Below are 22,478 nucleotides of genomic sequence, written 5' to 3' on the forward strand. Positions count from 1 at the left end.
GGCGGAGCCGAACGAGGCCACGCCCATCGCCACGCCCACCTCCCCGCCCCTCGCCCCTCAGAAATAAACCACCACGAGTACAAACCTGCAGACTCTTTTTATTAAATTCTCCCATTTCATCTGTACAGAAAAACAAAAAAATGCACATTATTATGTTCAGAATTTCAGTAACATCTCAAAATTACACAGCATGGACATGTAAAAAAAAAATAAAACAAACCAAAAAAACCAACCGAAACGAGGAGCGGCCAGGATTTATACACAGAAAGGGGAAACAATTTACAAAAAAAAGGTCTCGTTAACGTCACAATTAAAAATAATAATTATAATAAAAAAAGAGACTACGTTCAAACAGCATCTGCTGTACAACAGGAATCGCTGGGTCTGTTTGTACAGTGGGGCACAGGGAGCCTCTTTCCCCAACACCCAGCTCGGGCCCAGTCCTACACAAACTTACTCACAGCCTCCGAGCCTCCGCTCCTCCAGGCGGCACTCACACCTTTCCCTTTTCTCCTAGTTCAGTATTTCCCAAGGCGAGAGCTGTGTGAGCACTTCTCAGTCAATACAGGGGCAGCAGGGGGATCTGAGCATGTGATTCACCCTGGAAGGGATCTTTGCGTTTGGTCAGCTATGGAATCAAATTGGGGTGCTGTGGAAGGAGAAAATCTTGCATCTGGCTAGCGAAGAGCAGTTTTGTTACTCCTCCCTATCCCAGGCAGTGCTCAGGGACTCAGTGGAGTGGATGCAGAGCTCCACCAGCACAGGACAAAGAGCGATGCCAGCTGAATTCTCTCTGGCACACGTGCGATCTGGGTCCCCTCTAACCAGGAATCATATGGTGGAACCATGAATCACTTGGCTCCCAAACAGGGAGACTGCACAAAGATCAGTACCTGGGAACTGCCTGGAGGATCTGAACCCCAGAATTAAGAACGTGCTCTTACACAAACCCACACTACAGCTGTTTGAGTCCAGAGAGCTGTACTTTAAATAGGGACAGAAGTGCTACATGAAATACTCTGGTTTCATACAACACTCATACACACCTCAAAACTACCATTTCTTTTTCAAACAAAATTGATAAAGTAAAAATAAAAAATCCTACAATCTTCTTTCACTAAATAATAACGTATTTTAACAGAAATCGCCATCCAACTTGAACACAATTCCTCTACAATATTATGGGATTACAGCGATCCCTCTGGCTTGTAACATTTCTTCCCTCTATACCTACCTGCAGTTAGTTTCTGTACTTGCGATTCACCACCATTATTTTCCAAACAATGCACTTACTGTGGATTCTTTCAGAGCAACACTGATCATATTGCGCAGATTTAAGTGTCAGATTCTGGAGGAAATGCTAACATTTTGCTACAGAATTATTCAACCTTCACTAGGTCTTTCCAGCCCTTTGCAGTGACACATAGATATTCAACCCAACCTGCTGGGCAGTACTTCAAGTGCCAGGAATTTTGTTCCTACCAGCAGCCTAATGACAAAAGCAAGGCAGGAGTATCCCAAGCTGAAACTCACGAAAAGAACTGGTAAGACCCACTAGATAAACAATAAATAAACATATTACTGTGAATGAGAATGAACTGTAACAGGCTAGCAGGAGTGAAGTATTGAGGTGCACATCATGCACAGTTCCTGACACGTGCACATGCCATCATTTAGGAAGCCGAACTTGTTAGCCCTCGCAGCAGCAGGAAGCAAATGGAGAGCTGCACGCCTTGCTAGATCCCAAACATCCAGCTCTTCCACCCACACCCTGAGCACCAGCATCACCATGTCTAGAATAAGCTCTCCAAGAGAAGGTTTTCCGATAACCAGGAGAAAAAAAACCCCAACCAACAACCACCTCCTGAACTGCATTCAGTGGAAGGCAGATTTCTCCCATGAGAGGTGAGGGTCATGAAAACACTATCGCAGGTTCTTCCACACTAACCCACTTCTCTTGGCTGACTGCAGCTATTGCTAACACTCTCTGTTACAACAGAAGTTAAAAAGGCTTTCTCAAATTCAAGGCAACGGGAGTGTTTCTCACAATCATTTCTCACACCTTCCTACAAGAGTGGTGAGACACTGGCACAGGTTAGTCAGAGAGGTTGTGGACTCCCCATCCCCGGAAGTGTTCAAGACCAGGCTGGATGGGGCTCTGAGTACCCTGGTCTAGTCTGGAAAGTGTCTCTGCCCAAAGCAGGGGTTGGAATGAGATGAGCTTTAAGGTCCCTTCCATCTTGAACTGTTCTGTGACTCCATGATTCTTTCTTTCCCTGCAGTGGTTACCTGCAGGCAAGATGATGTGCTGGCAACAGCACAACCAGGTTATTTTTAGAAGAGTACTCCTGTGGGCTTCTGTGCCTTAGAAACCTCTAGATTTTTAGGTATGCATGAAAGGAGGAGAATGTTTCAAGACTGTGACTGGTAGATTCTTAGTCAAAAAAAAAGCAGATTTAGTCATCACCAGTGGTAGGAGACCCCTCTTCACAACATAAAAAGATAACATGCTCAATGATAAAATGGCCTGGACCCCTTGCCAGCATCCATCCTTTAAAAGCTGGGTCTGTGTCTTTACCGTGTTAAAAAGTTTATGTAGTACCCTACCTTGGCTTCCAAGGGCTTCCAGCCACACACTTCAAACACCACCCCAGCACACTCACACTGGAACTGAACTCCCAGGTCAGCCTGACACAGGCAGAAACACCACCAACCACAGACTAACAGCATTGCAGAGCACAGACACCTAATGCCATGCTCCAAGCACCCTTACCTTAACCTTCTCCAAATTAAAAAGGAAAAAAAAAAAAACAACCCAGAAAGCCTTATATCTGAAAGTAAAGAAAGTCACCTTCAGAGCTGAACAGGGTTTACATTCGGAACTATGGCTACAAACCTACAATTTTCACTGCAATATCTTTTGGAATTTAGTGGAAGATGCTATTTCTAGACAATAAACCATCTAATTAAGCTTCTCAAGCTAATCAGGTTACAAAATGCCTTCTCAAAAAATCACAACAGTCTAAAAAAAGCCTTCCAATGGCAATTTAATTATGTTTGATAGACATTTTGGAGAAGCAGGACTCACGGAGCAGCACCAAGATCCCACTTCCCTTGTTGGCAGCTCTGCAAGCACATCCATCTCTACAGCAGTCATTTCAATACTCAGTCAAGTGATACAAGACACACTTCTAATTTCCAAACTAATATTTGTGGTGTTACACACCTGTGCTACCTCAAGAGACCTGATTAACTGTTTCTCTTCTGCTCCACTTCATACTGACAGATGGCCAGTCAGGCTCTGTTAGCTCTAGGGAAGAGGGGCAAGAGAAGGAATTCAGGCTTAAATTCACTTCTACTTCACCACTTAACTGCAATTCTACCATACACTAACTCTCCACTGAAACTTCAATGCTCAGGCTTTTGCTGCTGCTTGCTTGTATTCATAGTACTTTGCTACAAAACCAGAAGTGTTTGTGAAAGACTCACTAGCATAGTAAGTGTAAACCCATATTAATCTGCCACCATCCTCAGAGCAGGATGAAGGTATGTTTGCAGAAAGCTTCAGCAAAAAGTCGAAGCAAAAGCTCACAGTATTTTGTAAATGCCATTCTGTGTACACAGCATCATCTGAATCAGCTGGTCCACACTCCAAAGTGTCTCAAAACCACCTCCACTGTTTTTCTAGAGAACAATGGGGAGAACTGGAAATGCCAGGTCTTACCTAGCAGTGTGTTAAGTGGGAAAATAAAGTTATGGTTCAAGCATCAGCCTAAGGTGGACAGTTTCAGGCACATGGTTTTTACCATAGCACACACAGGTGAGCACATCTAAAAGGTGAATAAAACATATGCTGTACACATCGACTCTCATACAGTCTCCTCTAGATTTCATCAACACACTCCATGTTTCAGTCAGAACACGTGTCTTACGTGCTCCACACCTCCCTGTACTTGAGGAACAAAGATGATGGTAAGAAGAGGTCACAACTAATGGTGCAGTTTTTCTAAAACATCTTCTCTGGGCTGTTGGGTGCAAGTATCAGCTTCTGGAAGTACAACTATACATAGCATAAATGCACATGTTGATGGTAACTATGGAAAAGCTACTTCCCTTAAAGATCCAGATGTTTCTGCCTTTCATACCACACTATCATTCTTCTATCCACTCCTGCTTGACATTCTGGACTGACACCTGTAACCTACATCCCAGGAAATGCCAGGCGTTATCACCATCAATTGTAGTTGTGGAAATGAAAACCACTCTTCAGTGCTACCATTCAAACCATTAAGACTCAGAGTGTTGTTACAAACCACTGTGCTGTCCCACAAGTAACCATTATACAGAGAGAGCATCTTGAGTGTTCCGGCGCTTTCTGCATCACTGACAGAGCACTGCAATGCCAGTGTGTCAATACGACCTACACACAGTTAATTTGGAAGGGTAACAGCTTAGCAGCAGCAAGGTAAAATATAAGGAGTGTTAGAATTTTACTGCATCATTGCTAATAAAAAACTTGACCGAGTAACTGCTCAGAGCACTTCCTGCCCACTGACAGTTCACTACTGACAGGCTCTACACACCTCGTGTCTACATCGCGTCTTTAATCTGCTGAAATACAAGTTGTACAGCTCACATGAGTATTCAATCCTGGTCAGTATTTTATTCTATCTTGCGAGCAGCAGAGGAAGAAAGGGAGGACATCTTTTCAGCCAAAAAAATCCACAGTCACAAAAGCAGGATATTCACTAGGAGATGACACCAGTGATTGGTGTCCTTAGGTTGTCCAAGACTATGCTCTGAAGATGCTTTACACAGACGAGCAAGATGTCCAAAACAAGGCCAACTGTGGTGTAAGATGCAATTTACCCTTTAATTTCCTGCCTCAACTTCACCCAGCCACAGAGGATGACTAGATTTCAGTATGAACCATTACCTAAATCATATAGTTGGTATGCAGAATGTCTGTCTTTAAAAATTTACTTAAAAACTGCTTGAGCTGCAGGTCGTATCAGTCTGATTTGGAGAGTGAAGGCAGTTCCAACAGTACAACAGAGACTTGTCTACAGGCAGGTAAACGAGAGTCTGCTAACAAAGGGGTAACAAAAGCTGCTGGCTGGGCTGCCAATGTTGCACACAAACTTTCATAGGATGAAGATGCCATGGATGAGATCCAGGATGGGAAAACTGAGCCAACACCTGCTGCTGTTCTAATTTTTTTTTTTTTTTTTTTTATTCTCCTCTCACAAGAGGGGTTGGGTAGACTATACAGAGGAGGGCTGTACAAAACTGGGCACTGGGCAGGCATTTCTTCAGCAGGCAATCCAGGCTCTACCTGTCCTTGAGCTCTCTTGTCACCCGCTTGGTGATGCGTCCACACATCAGGCCGATGAGGAAGAGTACACAGATGCCAACCGTGATCACAGACAGGATGTAATTCTTGGATGGGGAGGTCATAACTTGCATGGCAAGGTCAGAAAAACCTTCTGCTGGGGCAACCTGGAGGTGAAAAGGAAATAAATGAGCCAATGAGCTTTCCATGCAACCCTCAGCTGTGACATTTACCAGCTTTAGTCTCAAGTACTGCTATTGCCTCCTGTCATCATCAGACTTGGCCTGAACCAGAAAAAAGCAGGCCTGAAATGATTCACCTGAAGGAACTGCTGCTCCGGAGGCATCTTTATAACAGGAAGTTTTCCTGCCCCTATTTCATTGCCCCAGATCTTCTCTACAGGAGACTAAGCCCTGGGTGCACAAAAGACAGTTTAATTCTGCATTGTTAGGGATGTAGCCCAGATGCAGAGAGAATAAGATATAAGTTCCAAGACTACCCCTTTCAGTTTTTCTGGACCAAACTCAAAATACTAAACTTCGTTCAGAGACAAGAATTTCATTACAGTTGGAGTTTTTCATAAATACCTTGCAATAGAGACCTAAGGCATAAAAAAAATTGAAATCCTTTACATATTCACCTTTGCAGCATAGCTCCACATTTCAATACGATCATTAAGGCGTTTCTTGCACTCAGGCTGCAACCTCACACGCTTATCTTCCAGAGCTTCCATTAAGCATGACATTTCTGTAATGTGCAGAAGATGGTGTTACAAAACAGAAACAGTGGCTTTGATAACATGGTGCAGACAGGGGCTCTTCCATTCTCATGAAGGCTGATGGCTACAAGGCTTTCTAAACAGATCTGGCAGACTACCCCTGAGGCTAGCAATTTCACCAAGATTTATGATCAGTATTGGATTTGGAGATGCAAGCAATTTTGACTTCCAAAAAGAAACTATAGTACATATCCAATATATAATTCATGTGGTTTACATGAGATTTTATGAAGTCTTATAAATTTGCACCTTCAATGAGCTGTACACTCTGAACTCCATGCCACTAGCCTTTAGACAGAGCTAAGATCAAATTCAGTTCAGGAAAAAACACAGTCTTATCTCCTTAGGCTTGTTAGGAGTTTCTTTTGATCAACAATATATTTTGAAAGGTTTAACTTCCTGAATTTTCATACAATCCTGTGAAAAGGAAATGGGATCACAGTGTTCTAGTGCCTACGGAGGGGCATGGCCAACTAATTAATAAGCTCTTTTATATGCTCATATGATACACTGACATAAAATGTTGTATTTTATATTCATGCTACCATACTTGACTAATTCCTAATTAGATGCTTTCTGCTTTGCAGTGAAGCTATTTAGCTCATAGCAAACAGGCCACAAACTTAGTTAAACCAACTCCAGACTTTCACTGCACAATTGTCAATTCAAGCACTCACAGGCAGAGCCCTCTCTAAGCTACAGACCCCTGCAGACCTTCAGTGCAAACACATCAGAACACACATCAAAAGAATTACGACAAAGCAGGAAAAAATAAAGGATATCCGGAATTTCAGAAATGCATTCAGTAACCAGCACAAAAGATAATGATCAGGAAAATACTTAGCTGTTATTTTTCATGCCAGATAAACTAGAAAGATGGGAAAGTTCAGGACTTTTCCCCCCACTAGCTTTCCTTAAACAGCCACACACACTATCCAGGTAGCTAACCTAATAACAGTAACAAAGTGCAAGAGCTTGACCTCAAACAAGAGAAGAAAGGGTTCGGAAATACTTAAATATATAATGTTTCAAGTGGTCTGAACTTGCTGAACTCAGTCTTGGATGATTTAAAACAGCTGATAAAGTCTCAAAGCCTTTAGCTGCTATGTAAACGTAGAAAGTGCAGTCATGATTACCTACCCTCTGCACGCTGGAAAAGAAAACAGTGCTATATTTAAGCAGAGAAGAAAAAAACCCCACAACTTCTGTTTAAATTTAAATACTGAAGTGAAGAAGCTGACCATGGACAAAGACTAACACAAAGAAAGAAGCACCAAGTGGATTAGCTTAGAGTGAATATTGTGAATCCAAACCAACTTGTTGCTGTAAGAAAAGGAGCTTAGTTCTAGGATAGCTTTTGATACAGTCTGATAGAACACTGTCATATGTAAACTTGGGAGCTGTATTTTGTGTGAAGCTGATACAAGGTGCGAGATAAACCTCACTGGAAAATGAGTCCATGTGTATTAAAAGCTCATTTTCAATGGAATTTAACTGAGCAGAGATTTTATAGAAGGTTTATGGATCTGCTATCACACACTACTGTCAGCAATCCTAAGAATGATGGCACATAAAATACACCCATTAAATCTGCAGATAAGGCTACAAGGATATTACATCAGGATTGAGGAATAGGTCCTGCCTTGGACACAAGGAAAGACTTCTTGACACACATTCATCTACCACCTCTGCTGCTGTTCCATCCTGTTGCCCACAAATGACTGGTGGAAATACCTTGTATGTAAGATTATGCTGGTAAGAAAATGCAGGTTAAGTACCTCAGGACTGAGAGGTTATACAAGTACAGCACAAGCACTTACGGCGTCCTCTCCCTGGCGGAATGGCAGCACAGTGGTGTTTGATGTCTAGGGCACAGGCTGTGTGGAGCACTGGGTCAACAAATATATCTGCTTTGCTTTCCTTCAGCATGTTGAGCACTTCCTATGGAGGAGGAAATTACAAGTACATCTCAGAAAAGGGAGAGAGAACACAACTCATGCTGATCAATGTCTCTGAAAGGTGTATCATCTTTTTAAATCCAGGATCATGGGAAAATCCACCACTGTCCTTGGATGAGGCTATGAATGCTGGTTTAGGCTCAATTGTCCTGGTTTGTAACATTCATTAAGATATTCATATTAATCTAAACTACAAAGACAATATGCCGGAATTACTTCAGTTAGAACTGAAATCAGGTGCCAAAGCCATGGCACAATTCATACTGCCCTCGATGACACAGCCTGGGCCTAGGAAAGCCTGCAATGGAGAGACAGCACCAAAAACAGATTAGTAAGAAGAACCTTTGGCAACCATAATCAAGAAAGCATTCAAGTCTGGAATTGCAAAGGAGAACTCTCAACACAATTTTCACTGGCAAATTGAAACTGAATTGAATCACTGCAGGCCAGAACTGAGATGAATAGGGAAATTTCAGCGTTCTGGCCTCATACTAGCTAGAACATGACCTAGGCTGTGATCTGGAAAAATCAGAGACTTCTGCAGGGATAGGAGCTCTTGAGAGCACATCCAATTTATTTTCTTTACCTTCTTGCACATCTCAGTTTTTATTTTCAGCAGATTCACTTTCAGACATTCTTCCACCTGCCCAGTCTGCTCCTGAGCTGCTGCTTCTTCTGCACACAAGCTGGAAATCTATTTTGAAAGAGGTGTTTTAACATAAGTAGTTCACAACAATCATTCTGCCTTTTAGCACATTTATATCTCAATATGTTAGTTCATCACAGGGTGCAGCTAAAGAATACATGATGAGATTCCTTCCCCCCCAAAATCCCCAAAGCCAAATGCAGCCTGGCTCATGCAATATGCATAACCCTTTGAAACCCAGCAGCAAGAAGTCAATATTGCTGAGCTGAGGAGGAGGGCAAGGAAGAAAACAGCATGGAGAGAATGTGAAAGTATGAAATAAGTAACACTTGAAGCATGACCAACTCTGTTAGCAAAACTGAAAACTCAAAAAGCCTGACTGTATTCCAGTTAAGGCTGACAAGACCAGAGAACTAGTTTCTTTTTGACAACAGGAAAGAAGTATTTTTCCATAGTCATGCATACTGATGGGATCCCAGATGAAAAAATTAACTTCATATTAGCACTGCGCACAAAACTGCAATTCTTGCACACTAGGCAAAAGTCACAAGCAAAGAACCTGACTAGCTTGAAGCAGCTCACAGGATTTTTTTGTTTTACTTATTAGGAAAGTTCATGTTTTGACAAACAAAAATCTGTTACATGAAGAGAGCTTTCATCCTGAAAAAGTAGCTATGGAGTTACTTCTCCTACCTCATCAGAACAGTGCATCTGAAGCTGGGGATCCAGCCGATAATCAAGGGCTGATTCCTGGATTATCACCCGAATTTGGTCCTCACAGTCTGGAGAGAGACGCTATCAGGAGGAGAAAGTCATTAACTCACTCAGTGACCTTCAGAAATCAACCACCTTGTATTTTAACCTGTATTCCGTAATACTTCTATAGGAACATAAAAACCTCCTTTATGTATAGCCTGCAACATATGTTGAACACACCACAAGCCCAAGCTTGATTTGTTATTCAGTGGCTGTTGATCAGCACATTTCCTCATTTGCAGGCACCAGCTCTACTCACCTGGTCTGCGTATTTCAACTTCAGGCATGAGATGACTTGTCCTTCCAACTCTGTATCATCCTTGGCCCTATTCAGAATGTTTTGGCAGAATTTTGGTATGTCTGCTTTGCACGCCTTTCTGAGCACGGGGTTTAAGCGGTAATCTAACCAGGACAGATGACAGCACTTCATTAGAGCACTCATCTCTTTGGATTATAGAACATAACACTCAAAAAACAAAGAGAGATAGAAATTTCCTGGACAACATTATACCACCAAGGAACATAATTTTTGGGAGAAATAGTATTTTTCCACACTAGCATTTCAATTTGTGAGGTAGGAGCTTCAGGAATAAAGAGGATTCAACAACACATGCTGAACCTCAAGAACTTGACTAAGGTCAATGTGTACATGGAAAACCATAAAGCAGAATAAAACAAAACTGATACTCTTCCAGCCATGCTGAATAGCTCAGGTAAGCAAGTTCTGTTTTTTTCAGAAAAAGATACCTGTGTTCTGTGTAATCTGGCGCTTGGTAATCATCTGCTTGCATTTAGGATCCATCACTTCACTGTTCTTGTTTTGTTTCAAACACTGCAACATGTTTTTTGAATCCGCCTCTGGACAAAACCGCTATGAAAAAAACCCCAAACCCCAAAAAGTTTCATCACTAAAAGCACTTGAATAAACAAAATCCAAACCCAATTCTGCCTACTGTGAAAGAGTGTCTTGTATGAACATTCATTGTTGCTTTCTACATGGTACGATTTCCAGCCATCATTTCTAATTTTAAGTTTTACATAATTTTGCGTGCTTTACCAGTTTGATAAAAGTCTCTGTGCACCAGGTCAGGAGCAAACTGACGATTTTACTCTTCTCTGTAATCATAACTTCTTCACCCTTGCTAAAAGCCAATCCAAATCCAAACTGACTGGGTGAAAACTGTATTAGAAGCCTCAGCACAGACTCCCTCCTCAATTCTGCCGGCGGTTGGGAAGACAAATTTATTAGTGCACAGGCTTTGATCGGGAAGTTGAAAGAGAAGAGCCCTGAAGAAACCTCAGCCTGATTCAGAGTTAAGAAACAGATTACGTTGCAAAAAAAGCAATCATACTTCTGAAAGAGCACAGCAGTATTTTAACAAACCTTTATGGGACGCTCAAAGCTGATAGAGCTCTTATGTCCCAATCTCACCCTCTTAAATGAACACACTGCCATTACCTTGATCATCTGCTTGCAGACTCTCATGAGCGTGTAGTCCAGTTCTGGGTCCATCATCTCTGTCTCCTGCAGTTTAAATACCTTCTGGTGGCACCGTGTACTCAACTGCTTCTTGATTTCTTTTAGGCATTCGATAATCTACAACACAGCATTGCAGGCATAATGGACACGTTGATACGATTCTGCCGTACACAGCTATGTGTTCCCCTAATGACCACCTTCACCTTATTTGGCCAGTTAAGATCCCAATGCCAAGATTTTATCCAAGTCATTACCAATGCTTATTTCCAGGACTTGCTTTAAGCTCATCTATTCTCACAAAGATTTAATGAGATGAAGAAGTTCTCTTGGACTTACTCCAAACCCACAAATGTCATCCTGCAGACATTATGCCTAAGAAAGCTTTAGCAATATTTGCAGTAACCAGTTGCTAATAGCTTAAAACCAGCATTAACTGAAGAATGAAGTGCTCACAGCATTGCATTCACCAGGTATTAACGCTTGCGTACCAGCGGGAAAAAAAGAAATTAACATTCTGAAGTACTACCAAAATATTTGAGTGGTATCAAAACGAAAATCTCAAGTTGCACTTACAGGGGCAAAAGTGTTCTTCAAAAGTTTTCTGAAATGAAAGTACAAATTAAATTGTAAATTATTAATAAATTCCATTACCTGAGCATTGCCATAGGGCACATTCTGGCAGTAATTCTTGATGTCACTTTTACAAGCCTCATACAGTTCTGGTTCAAGTCTGATATCCTCAGTCTGCAGGAAAAAATACAATATGAACCTTAAAGTAAGATTCAAGACTACTTTACTTTTTTAATCTCTTAACTGAAGACCTCTACTCACAAAAAGTAAGCAACCCTCACAATGGGCATTCAGTTTCTTTGAATGTAAGGGTCTTAGGTGTGAACAATGGTTTTAGTAGGAAATCAACTTTGGAATTCCCTGCCGTGATCAGTCAGCTTTTTAAACCAAAGAAAGGGTTTAAATCAAATGATAGAGCTAGCAAGTTTTTGTCACTGCTTCCCCTAAATGGGCATCATCACAACTATCCAAGACAACTGAAATCTTTCCATGTGAAAGCTAAAGGACATATTAACAGCCACCCATCTAGTAGGTAACCTGGAGGATGCGAATGAAGTTTCCTGGTTTTGGTGATGCCCAGAATCTGAATTTTTCCATACAAAGGCAAGAGTGCTGCCTCTTCTGACACAGACCTACTTAAGGTGAAGCTTTAACACTTAAACAGTATCTACTGGACAAAGACCTTAAGAGTTTATTACTGCAAGCACTGCAGCAGGAAGTCAAGAGGCAGCTTTGCCTACCAGAACAAACACTACTCCTATTTATCCACTGAGCAACTTGGAGCAGCTGGAGTCGAGTTGCTTCATCTGTGCTTGTTTCCTCAGTCTGTAAAATGAAGCTTTTGTTCTCTCCTAGAGGACGTTAAGGACATCAGAATGTGTAGCACGTTGCTAACACTAAACATAATCACTTCTAGCTGAAATTCCAATGACCATTTAGCTTGCCTTAGCCTTCGTGAGACTATATTTAAGGCATTAAAGTAGACAATCAGTACTTTCACCGTGAAGGGCAATTGAGCCTTGTGTTGTAAGAAAAGTGGAAAAAATAAAACAGATACATCTTACAAATGAGCTTCCTTTTTTTCCCTGAAGGTGGACAAACCAGGAAGCTAAAATTGAAGGACCTCACTAGAAGAGCAGGGAGAACAAGAGTTTCAGGTATGTTTACCATCTCTAGCTCCTCCACACGCAGCTGTTTGCGGCACTTCAGAGAGACTCTGTGCTCCTTGGCATCCTGCAAAGTATCATTGCGCACAGTTGTGCTAAGACAGATCACTACATCCACCCTGCAGAAAAGAAAAAAGCTTTTCACTCATACACCCTTCACTAAGACCAGCCAAGGTTGGTATTGGATTACCACACCAGAGAAAACAATTCCTATAATCCAAACACAGTATGAAGTCGTTGTGCATCTGTGCTTACTTCTGGGTACAGGTCTATGTACAGTAACTGGATCACAATTAAAACCTAAACTGGAGTCTAGATCAGCAGACAGGAAGACATTCAAAATCCCACCAATTCCTCTGCCCAGCAAGGCCTCTGCTCTTAAGTCATCTCAGCACTTTAGAAACACTTTGCTTCATCTCAGAAATAGATGAAGGTGAATACCTACATAGCATTGCAAGCAATCCTTTTACACCATGGGAAGGGCATTTATCTCATAAAATGCAAATAGTCTTGCTATCCACAGACAGGACTGACCTTGTGTGTAATTTAGCCTTACACTATTGCAGTAGGACATTAAAAAAAAAAACCCTTAGACTGCAGTGAATAAACCAGATAAAACAAGTGGGATATTTTCCCTTCCCAGATCACCAAATAGAACAACAGTAGTCTGCCTCCTAGAAAACTATGAATCTAGCAAGGATATAAAACATTCTGGGACATGCAGTCCACTAATTATAATAATTAGCTAATTTCACAGCAAGTAAAATAAAGAGGAGAGGCTTCTACCCAGGAATAAGGCAGAAGTAATTTTAAGAGGAAGGCCTCTACCTTAAGCATCTGCAGAACACAGTCACTAAGGGAACACATACAAAACAATCAGCCTTTAAAGGAAGTCCAGAATTTTCTGTCCTATCATGAAATAACCTGTCACTTAATTACATATTTACACAATCAGACTGCTGTTTGGTCAGGCACTACATACTTTTTTTTGATGTTGGGGCACAGTTTCAGCACATCCTCCTTGCAAGCCATTTTAAACTTATATGAGAACCTAAAATCTTTCATTTGAACCTGCAAGAGAGAAATGGGGAGAAAAACAGCTTTGGTCATCTGGAGTTAGGAAAAAAAAGTGCTGGCCAAAAGAACACTTGTTGAATCATACAATTAGCACATACTTCTGTTCAAATTTATTAACGTGGAGGCAAGGGGGATGCTGCACTGCTGAAGAAATTGGGACCCTGTCTACCATATGCCAGGGAGGAAGGAGGGGTTGAAAAGAACTCATCTCCAGAAGTGACCATTTATGACCAGGCACGCAAATACAGCAGTCTGAATTCACAAGAGCTCTTTAAATATAGTGGAAAATCAATTCCAAAGAAGGAAAGTTTTCATAATTAGCTAATTCCTATCAACACTCTGAAAGAACAGAACAGGCTTCCACTGATAGCAGAGAAAAGCATTGCTTACCAGCTGGAAGTGAGTAACACCAATTGCACATTTTTCATTCATTTCCTTCTGGTGTTTGTTCTGTATTAGACACTCCATCAGGTCTCCAGAATCAATCTGGTTATCTGCAACCTCCTAAAGAAGAGATGAAAGGCTTAAAAATTAGCTACTCTTACAAGTCATAGGTTTTATGCTCTTTTAGCCCACTGTGACCAGGAAATATGGAACTTACAGTCCCACTCTCCATGGTGAGCTCACTATATTAACTGATCACCCTAGAGGTGCACCACACAACTCCAGTACACAACTATGTTTATACAGTTCAAAAAATAACCACCACAGAAACACACACACACTTTAGACTCAGGAGAACACACTGCAGAGGCTCAGTGCTTACACGACATGTTACAATTAGGTGCCTTCACTGCTCTTTAACTACTCAGCCCTACATCAGTGAAGTTATTTCAGCAGCGCTGAGCAGCTGCACAGAGTGGCTAGACACACTGCCTGCATGTAAAGAAGGTAAAAAGTCTAGTATTTAACTCACTGTAAGGGGTGATTTTTGCAATTACAGAGCAATTTTCATCTTCAAACTAGCTTTTATGCTAGGGCTCTGACAACAGCAGAAAGACTAGGTGGAACTAAGAATTTTTATTTTAGGGTGATTTTTTAATTAAGGGTTTTTGGAACTGATTGCCTCTGATTTTACTTCTGAAGTGTAGCAAGAACTAATACTAAAACTCTCTAAACTTTCCCACTGAGCTTTTTCCTCAAAGATACCCACTTTTTGGGTAAAGATATTGCAGAGTACTCACATGACAGAATGTCTGGATAATGGGCTCACATGCTCTCATCAGCAAGGCTTCAATTTGAATGTCCTGCAGAAAACAGAGCTTTTCATTTTCACAGTAAATGCACAAGAGAAAGAGGCTCTGGAAAAAACTGTGGTAACAATTCAAATTCAACCCAGTTTACAGGATTTTGAAAAATGCAATCCAGACAGCTTTCTCATTTAGCTCTGGAAATCATGGGGTTCACTCTTGCCAACATGGTAAATGCAAGACAAGCTTTCCAGCTTAAGGGAAGAGCCTGGTCTCCACAGACACTCCTGGCTTGGATAATTCAGCCATTCTCCTTCAAACTGGGTGCTAGACCATTAGAAATCACCTTACACCTACGTAGGAATTGAAGATTTAGCACAGTTCTGAGCAAACCAAAGTTTCTAACCACTGGAAGACAGCTTTCCCTAGGACAGAATGTAAATTTTAAGAGATATGGGGAACAGTCTGGGGCTCAAGAGTCAAATATGCAGCTTCATAAAACAGGTAAAGCTGCCAACCACACTGAAAATCTCTACTGATGTACTTCATAGTCCTTGCTTGCAAAATTTTTGGGACTGGGAGGGAAGCTGCAATACAGTACTCAAAACTACTTGCAAGACCAAAATCTCAAGTCCCATCACGTATCTTGACTTGTACTAAAGGCAACTGGGTTCCTGTGCCAATCTTAGTTTCAGTTTCACAAGTGATCTTTAAAGCAGGAGAAATGGCATCAACAGTATAAAATCCTGAAGTGTCGTTCACTTCTCTTCCTCAAGAACTTCCATGAAAACTTCCACTGTATGGGATAAAAGGGATGTTCTTTGATCCCAGAATACTGCAGCTCCTCTAACCTCAGAGCTGCAGAACATTTCTGCAGCTCCTCTAACCTCAGTTTTTTTTATTGGTATTCAAATGACATGCTCTACTAGATATGCTCAACTACTCCCTTTACCCCAGGCTGAAAACCACTCACCTCAGACTCCAGCTCTGTGAGGTTTCCCACTATGTCTCTGCAATCAGACACCAAGTCATCAAGATGGTCCTGAAGGCATTCCAACTCCTACAGAAACAGACATTTTAGTGTGTGGTCCAAGAATCCAAGCTGAAATTTTGGGCTTAAAACATCTATACGCATGTGAAATTGCCCTCCTTTTTGTAAAGTCCTAAATTTCATTTAATCCCACTCCTCTACTAGCACTCCCAGAACACACACATATAGTAGCGACTGAGAATGTTGGTCTAGGATGTTACCACTTCTTCTCAAAAGCTGCATGATGTGCTTTCATTTCTGGAATATCACATATAATTTGCCCTTTCCATAACCTTAAAGAGAGGTTCGTTACGCAAATTACAACCTGTGATAGGCACTTCAAAAATACTGTGATGTCTACAGCATCTGCTGCAGAATGCTCCCTTTGCTACAGCCCACCTAGGGCACAGCAATTTAACATAAAAGTATTTGTTGAAACTTTGTTAAGTAGCTGCAGATGTTAGTGCAGTGCTGTATAAACACAGGAAGCAGGTCAGTATTTGCCAAATGGAAATGGGATAAAGTTTAAGTGGGAAATATCAAGCCTGCAGTAGAATATTACAAGTAAGAGGTTGAGGGAAGTAGGATTGCTTCATTAAAGCCCTTTTTGCTAACTATCCCATTCTCTCTTCTCATTCCACTACACATTTGAACATGCAAAGCTTCTTTGCATTGCCTCTAAGTCTGGTGTAGATTGTTTCATACTGGACTAATTTTTAACACCTTCTCCACTATAAAGAGAAGCAGCAAGATATCCCTTTATCCCTTTTTTGTCCTTTCCAGCCCTTTGCAAACAAAGTAGCGATGATATTGTGTACAGTACCTGCCCTGTCTCTGTTTTTTCACTGCACCACTTCCCCAGGTCAATCATGCACTTGTCCTGGAGGGCTGGGTCCAGCTTCACATCCATGGCTCGCTGATGGAGGATTCTCTGGACCTCTGCTCTGCACTCTCGTGATAGCTGCAAAGAGGATAGGGGGTGTTTGGCATATAAGGTCCCTAAATCCACACAGAGCAAACAAGGCGCTCTCAGGTAAGGTTCTCAGAGTGACCACAAATGCCATCAGCAGCCCCAGAAGGCACAAGAGTCCTGCACTGCTCAGCATAGGCCTGCCAGGGCCCCCCCAAGCAATTTCGGTTCCAAAACAGCTTGGAACTATGTCATTTAGTTTAGATAGACGCTCTTCTCATTCTGCTAAGTTTAATTTTATATTCTTAAACCTCTACTTTGATTTTGTGAAATGAGATGTCACAGCAGGTCCCCAGGCTATCTGCTGCACCATCCCCCTTCACTCAAGGCTACAGACTGATTCTGCAGAAGAAAGTCAAAGTAGCTCATGCCCTCAATACCAAACAGGAAGCCCAGAATAAGGCAATACAGTCCAGATGTAATTTCTTCTCAGCAATCCCCACTGCAGCACATCGGAGTCAGCACTTGCAAGACAGGAAGAAAGAAACTGTAGAAAACCAAAGGATGCTGGTGTGGTGCTTATCAGATCTAAAATGCACCAGCTGAAGATCAAACCTTCATACATTTAAAGATCCATACCACTGCAAGTTACCTAGCATTCTGTCAACAGCGCTGGAAAGCGGTACAGGTCTAACCTCCTATGAGTTTGCTCCCAAGACTAAATTTCAAAATGACAGCTGCCCCCTTAGCCTACTTCCCAAAAGAAAAACACACTTAAAAACCTTTTCTCTCTCTGATAGATTATTTGCAGGGTGGCTATTGATTTCTTTGGTCAGCACGAATACAAAACAGAATGAAAAAGTCTCAACTCAGCAGACTAAGAAACTGCATTAAAAAATTTATTCCTAAAAGAGGTGGTTTCAATCAATACTTGACCTCTGCCCCAAAAGACCTTTTAAATCAAGCTGTGGAAATTAATTTTTAAGCTGGGCCATTGTGTAAACCCACCAACTCCTAGGGGCTGTGTACACTACAGTGCCAAAAGAAGTGGAACTGAGTACCCAGGTGCTTTCATCTGAGTGCCCTGCTAAAGGCACGAGAGGGCAGCAAACTTGAAAAGAGCAGCTCTACCACAAATGCGATTATGGTGAATCTTCAGACTGCAGGGCAGCAAGTCAGATCCCCACTGTCTTCTTTAAAGACAGCATAAGCACATTTACCAGTACAGCATGCTCCAAAGAACTGGAAGGATGCATTATATCAATAGGAAGAATTAAATGGAATATAATCCAAAGCTGGGCACAAATCAAAACTTAATTAGAAACAGCCGAGGAAAGCTGATCTTGAAACTCCTTTTTGCCCAAAACCAATTTTGCAGCTATGCTGGCTATCTACAAGGAATCACATTCCTCTTTGGAAAGACATGAGGGAGGACTTGCACTGCATTTGAACAGAAATGTAAGTCGGTGTCAGCACACAATTCCCTCCATGGGTCCATGTCACATCCTGATGGCCTATTTTGTCTTACCAGAACAACCACCTAGACCTTCAGGGCACCCTTGAGGAGCTGGGCACGCGAAGCAGCACAACTACCACCTACAGTAAGTGATTTAAAGTAGATTTTTTGAGTTCCAGGAGTTTTAGCACAGCATGTCCAACTCCCAAACGTGTGTGCAACCTTTCTACCACAGATGAACAAGCAGCAAGCTGCCTATTAGCACTTACCCTCCTTCCTTGCTCCTCTGTTCGATATGCATGCCTGTACAAGCAGGAGAAAACAGCCCCTGGAGGCATCAGCTCGCTGGTCTCATTCCAGCCATGGGTATGGCAGAGGCGGGAAGCATCTCCCTGACACTTGCGGTAAAGGACTGTGTCCAATCTGCAAACAGAAGAGTTATCACTGGCACTTCATTCAAACCTGGAATGTTTTTCACATCCCAAAATGCTTTTGAGGCAGAAAATGCAAATTTCAGGCACCAACAGGACATCACTCAGCGGCAGCGTCTGACCAACTGAACCAACAGGTGGCAAAATGCCCACCATTCAATTTGTAATCAACTCCCTGATCTTGCAAAAGTAACACTAAAATCTTTAATTACAGATCAAATTTTCAACACTTCATGAAGCACCTCCCATTTTCTTCTGCAGCATGCCAGCCAAATGCTGACACTTCTTTTCTGTGAGAAAAGAAATCATCTCGATGTCCTGAAGCAGCAGAAAGGCAGGCACACACTGCATTTTGCTTGTGTAATATCTTACATGTACTTTGTGCTGCTGCCATTCTGAAACACAAATTCCATAAAAATCTGATTTGGATTAATTCTGTCTGCCATGGATTTGAGTCAACTGAAAAGTCAGCACCCCTTGCTTTTGCATGTAAGTGCAGATCTCTTAAGATGATGTCTAATTACATGAAAGCTAACTGAGATATTGTTAACTTTCCAAAATGGAAACTCCATATTTATACAACACTATAGGAAACAAGCATCAAGTGATTTTAGTGGACACAATTATGTAGACAATGCTAAGGGTATCAACACAACCCTTTCAACTCTGTGCATCTGTCTGAGGTGCACAGTCAGTGCAACAGATTTATAAGCCAGTTGTGGGGAACAGTGGTGAAACAAAGATAAGCTAACATCACCCAGGCTGCATTATGAATTAGAATTATCCTTACTCCCAGGAAAATGCAAATACTCAGTCTTCCTTCCTCCAATCACTTAAATTTGGCTCAATCAATGATTTAGCTGCTGGAAACAGGATAGGCAGGAGACTCAGCAATGAAGACACAGAGAAAGTGGGAAAAAAATTAGGTATTCTTGTCTTTCTATAGAGACAATTATAGAGATGAATAAATAAACAGCCACAAAGCCCTAAACTTTCTGGTCCATGAAGGCCCAATGTATTTTAAAAGAAGAACATTCACAGAGCACAACAGCTTTCAGCTACTGGGAATGCTGTCCATAAATACATGACTTGCTATGAATCAAGATTTTCTTAACATTTGATTTGAACACTCCTTGCAGTAATTGAAGCCCAGGACTTCTTGCCTTACACTCTTTGTGGCCACTGAGAACAATTACTCAATTTCTTGCAGTAATCCCATTTAATGTACTCTATTTCCTCACCTCTCAATCTTCTGTAGAAGACAAATCAAACACTTACTCTTTCCTCACTGGTCACGTTTATCAAATTTATTCTCTCCTCAGCTTAACAAACACTGACACAAGGGGCTTTGTATGTATTTAAAACAAAGCACTGCCATCTCTGGATCAGAAAGGTGGAAAAGTAAGACTCCAAAAGGTACTACATCTGCTCTACAGGCTGTAATCACACCTAGAGAATATGAAAAAAGGCAGAAATTGAGGCAGGAAGCTTCTCACACAGTGAGTCTTTGTTATACTTGAAAGCTTGGTTTCTGTAAGTCGCATATTGTAGCACTTAGAGCAGATACAACTGGCTGCCACCTGCACAGAAAGAAACCTTCAACTTCAATATGGTCAGACAGAATTCTTTAATAAAGATGCAAAGAATTTTAGACCTCAAACTTGAGCACTTTTTAAGGTTGCATCATTTCTAAAAGAGTACCTGATTTAAGTGGCATCACACCTTTTCTAAGCAGCTTTTGCTTTTAATGTTCTACACAGCCATTAATTAACACCCTACCGACCTGGCATACTTAAAAGTCCTTTTCTGAACGACCACAAGCTATATGGTTTTACAAGGAACTGCTAAAGCATACAAACACTCAATACAAACATCAAGTGAGGATAAATCTGGTTTTACAGTACTCACTTCCAATCACGAGATATAAAATACTGGAGCTCCAGGAGCCTATGCTCACAGTCCTCTACCATTTTCTCTGTATACAAGTGCTCCATCAGGCAAGACAAAATCCTGCAAACAGAAGAAAAAAGCCAGGCCACAGACTGTTATAATCATGCTGAGCTTCCCTGTAACAGCTGGTGTTGCCAAATCAGTCTTCCCAATGAACCATACATAAGATGTTCAAACTCAGTGAAGATCTTTCTCTTCCTTCAAAAAGATTACATCTAAAACAAATGTGTATCAGATTTGTACCCTCTTATGTTCCATTGTTTTAGTTATCTCAGCAAGTCTGATATACAACAAAATCATAAGGAGTATTCTATAGAAAATCTGGCTCAGGGGAGCCAGACTTGAAGACTGGCTCCCCAGTCTTTGCAGTATGAGTTTGCTTACCTGGCCTTTCCAGGCTTGTTATTTTGTGATATTGCTTGAGACTTATGTTGTTACAGAAATTAGCATGTCAAACATTACAGATTTACTCGAAGTGCCTGTGATAGCCCTTCACCAGTGCTAAACCTGGTTCTCCTATAGAAATACTGGCCTGCTTGTACAGCAGGAATGGAAACAGTTCAACCCTGCATGACTAGTCTGGAGTCACTAGTCTGGACAGGTTTTAGTGTCTCTGCTGGTCAGCCCCACAACCTTCATAGATGCCCAAGAGGAAAAAACCCATCAGTTCTGACTGAGAGGCACCTACATGGGGTCTCCAGACCGTATGTGCTTGCAGGCTGTCTGTATCACTGACTCACAGGCCTCGTTCAGTGCGCGGTCAATGCGATAATCAGCACCAGGATCTGTTTCCTGAATCAAGGTTTGAAGCTGGAAGAAAGGAATTGCGGATAGGAAAACAAATGTTAAAGACCTAAATGAGAGCACTTACAACCTCTCAGTGTGGCAATTCTATGCCAGTAACAACATCACAATGTATGAACTCTGCTCTGCAGAGTTTTATTTTAAGAGTTTGTGCTGCCAAGTCCAGCACTGCTGGACCCTAATTATCACTGTGAAGTAGCCCAGGAACATCGTGTGAGACCAGTTACACTCTGAAGGTCAGTTGTAAACTTGGACTACTTATGTACCAATTTATAGAATAGAACTGGTAACATTTACATACTGTATTTTTAATTTAAGCTTTAGAGGTACCCTCATTCCATAAGGCTGATGATACCAAACACACAAATTTGCCATACTTTCGTGAATATTATTTACAGCTGAAACCCAAATCAGTGTCTAAATATGATGTGCCTATCCAGCTAGTCTAAATCAGGTTTTTAATTGCCTGGAGAGGACGCAAAAGTTTTATTGAAATATGGAAAAAAATGTCCTGTTCTGATGCCCCATGAAATAACATTTCCTCAGGGATGCCTGCTCAAGCTTTTGGAAGTTAGGGTCTATAGAGTACACATTTTTTAAACATGTGTTCTCCTTTGCCCAGAGAACAAAATACATTTAACTTGAAGAGGAGTCATGGACAATCCTATTTACTATTGCATTAACTTACTGTAAAAAAAGAAAGCAGTAGCTTAAGCATAAGAGAACTAAAAAGCCTCCTAACCTGCTCTAAATTTCTAAGACATTATTTTTCTCTGAAAGTCTGAAATCCCGTATCACTTTTGCGGGTCTGTTTTGACTTATGACTTCCTCTGAACATGCATCTAAAAGTTATTCCCAAGATTAACTGAGCTTATGAATATGAGCAAATGAGGAAATTCTGAAGAAGCAGTTTCAATTTCATATTTAAACAGAAACAAATATTC

General features: G+C 41.4%; 1 protein-coding gene across 1 annotated transcript in view; it reads right to left on the reverse strand.

The window, feature by feature from the left end:
* Positions 1 to 78: 78 nt before the first annotated feature.
* The window catches only part of GLG1 (golgi glycoprotein 1), a 79,112-nt gene continuing 56,712 nt past the window's right edge, over positions 79 to 22,478 (reverse strand). Inside the window, exons 9-26 of the mRNA XM_085071720.1 lie at positions 21,419 to 21,540; positions 20,689 to 20,790; positions 18,619 to 18,772; positions 16,807 to 16,944; positions 15,927 to 16,013; positions 14,948 to 15,010; positions 14,154 to 14,267; positions 13,669 to 13,757; positions 12,688 to 12,805; positions 11,602 to 11,694; positions 10,930 to 11,067; positions 10,218 to 10,341; positions 9,730 to 9,872; positions 9,408 to 9,509; positions 8,655 to 8,762; positions 7,931 to 8,051; positions 5,973 to 6,079; positions 79 to 5,499 (exon numbers count right to left, since the gene is read on the reverse strand). Coding sequence (XP_084927846.1) covers positions 5,332 to 5,499; positions 5,973 to 6,079; positions 7,931 to 8,051; positions 8,655 to 8,762; positions 9,408 to 9,509; positions 9,730 to 9,872; positions 10,218 to 10,341; positions 10,930 to 11,067; positions 11,602 to 11,694; positions 12,688 to 12,805; positions 13,669 to 13,757; positions 14,154 to 14,267; positions 14,948 to 15,010; positions 15,927 to 16,013; positions 16,807 to 16,944; positions 18,619 to 18,772; positions 20,689 to 20,790; positions 21,419 to 21,540 — 2,091 coding nt within the window. The 3' untranslated portion in view covers positions 79 to 5,331. The remainder of the gene's footprint in view (positions 5,500 to 5,972; positions 6,080 to 7,930; positions 8,052 to 8,654; positions 8,763 to 9,407; positions 9,510 to 9,729; positions 9,873 to 10,217; positions 10,342 to 10,929; positions 11,068 to 11,601; positions 11,695 to 12,687; positions 12,806 to 13,668; positions 13,758 to 14,153; positions 14,268 to 14,947; positions 15,011 to 15,926; positions 16,014 to 16,806; positions 16,945 to 18,618; positions 18,773 to 20,688; positions 20,791 to 21,418; positions 21,541 to 22,478) is intronic.

Source organism: Lichenostomus cassidix, chromosome 11, assembly GCF_008360975.1.
Source record: "Lichenostomus cassidix isolate B80296 chromosome 11, HeHo_3.0, whole genome shotgun sequence".
NCBI lineage: Eukaryota > Metazoa > Chordata > Aves > Passeriformes > Meliphagidae > Lichenostomus > Lichenostomus cassidix.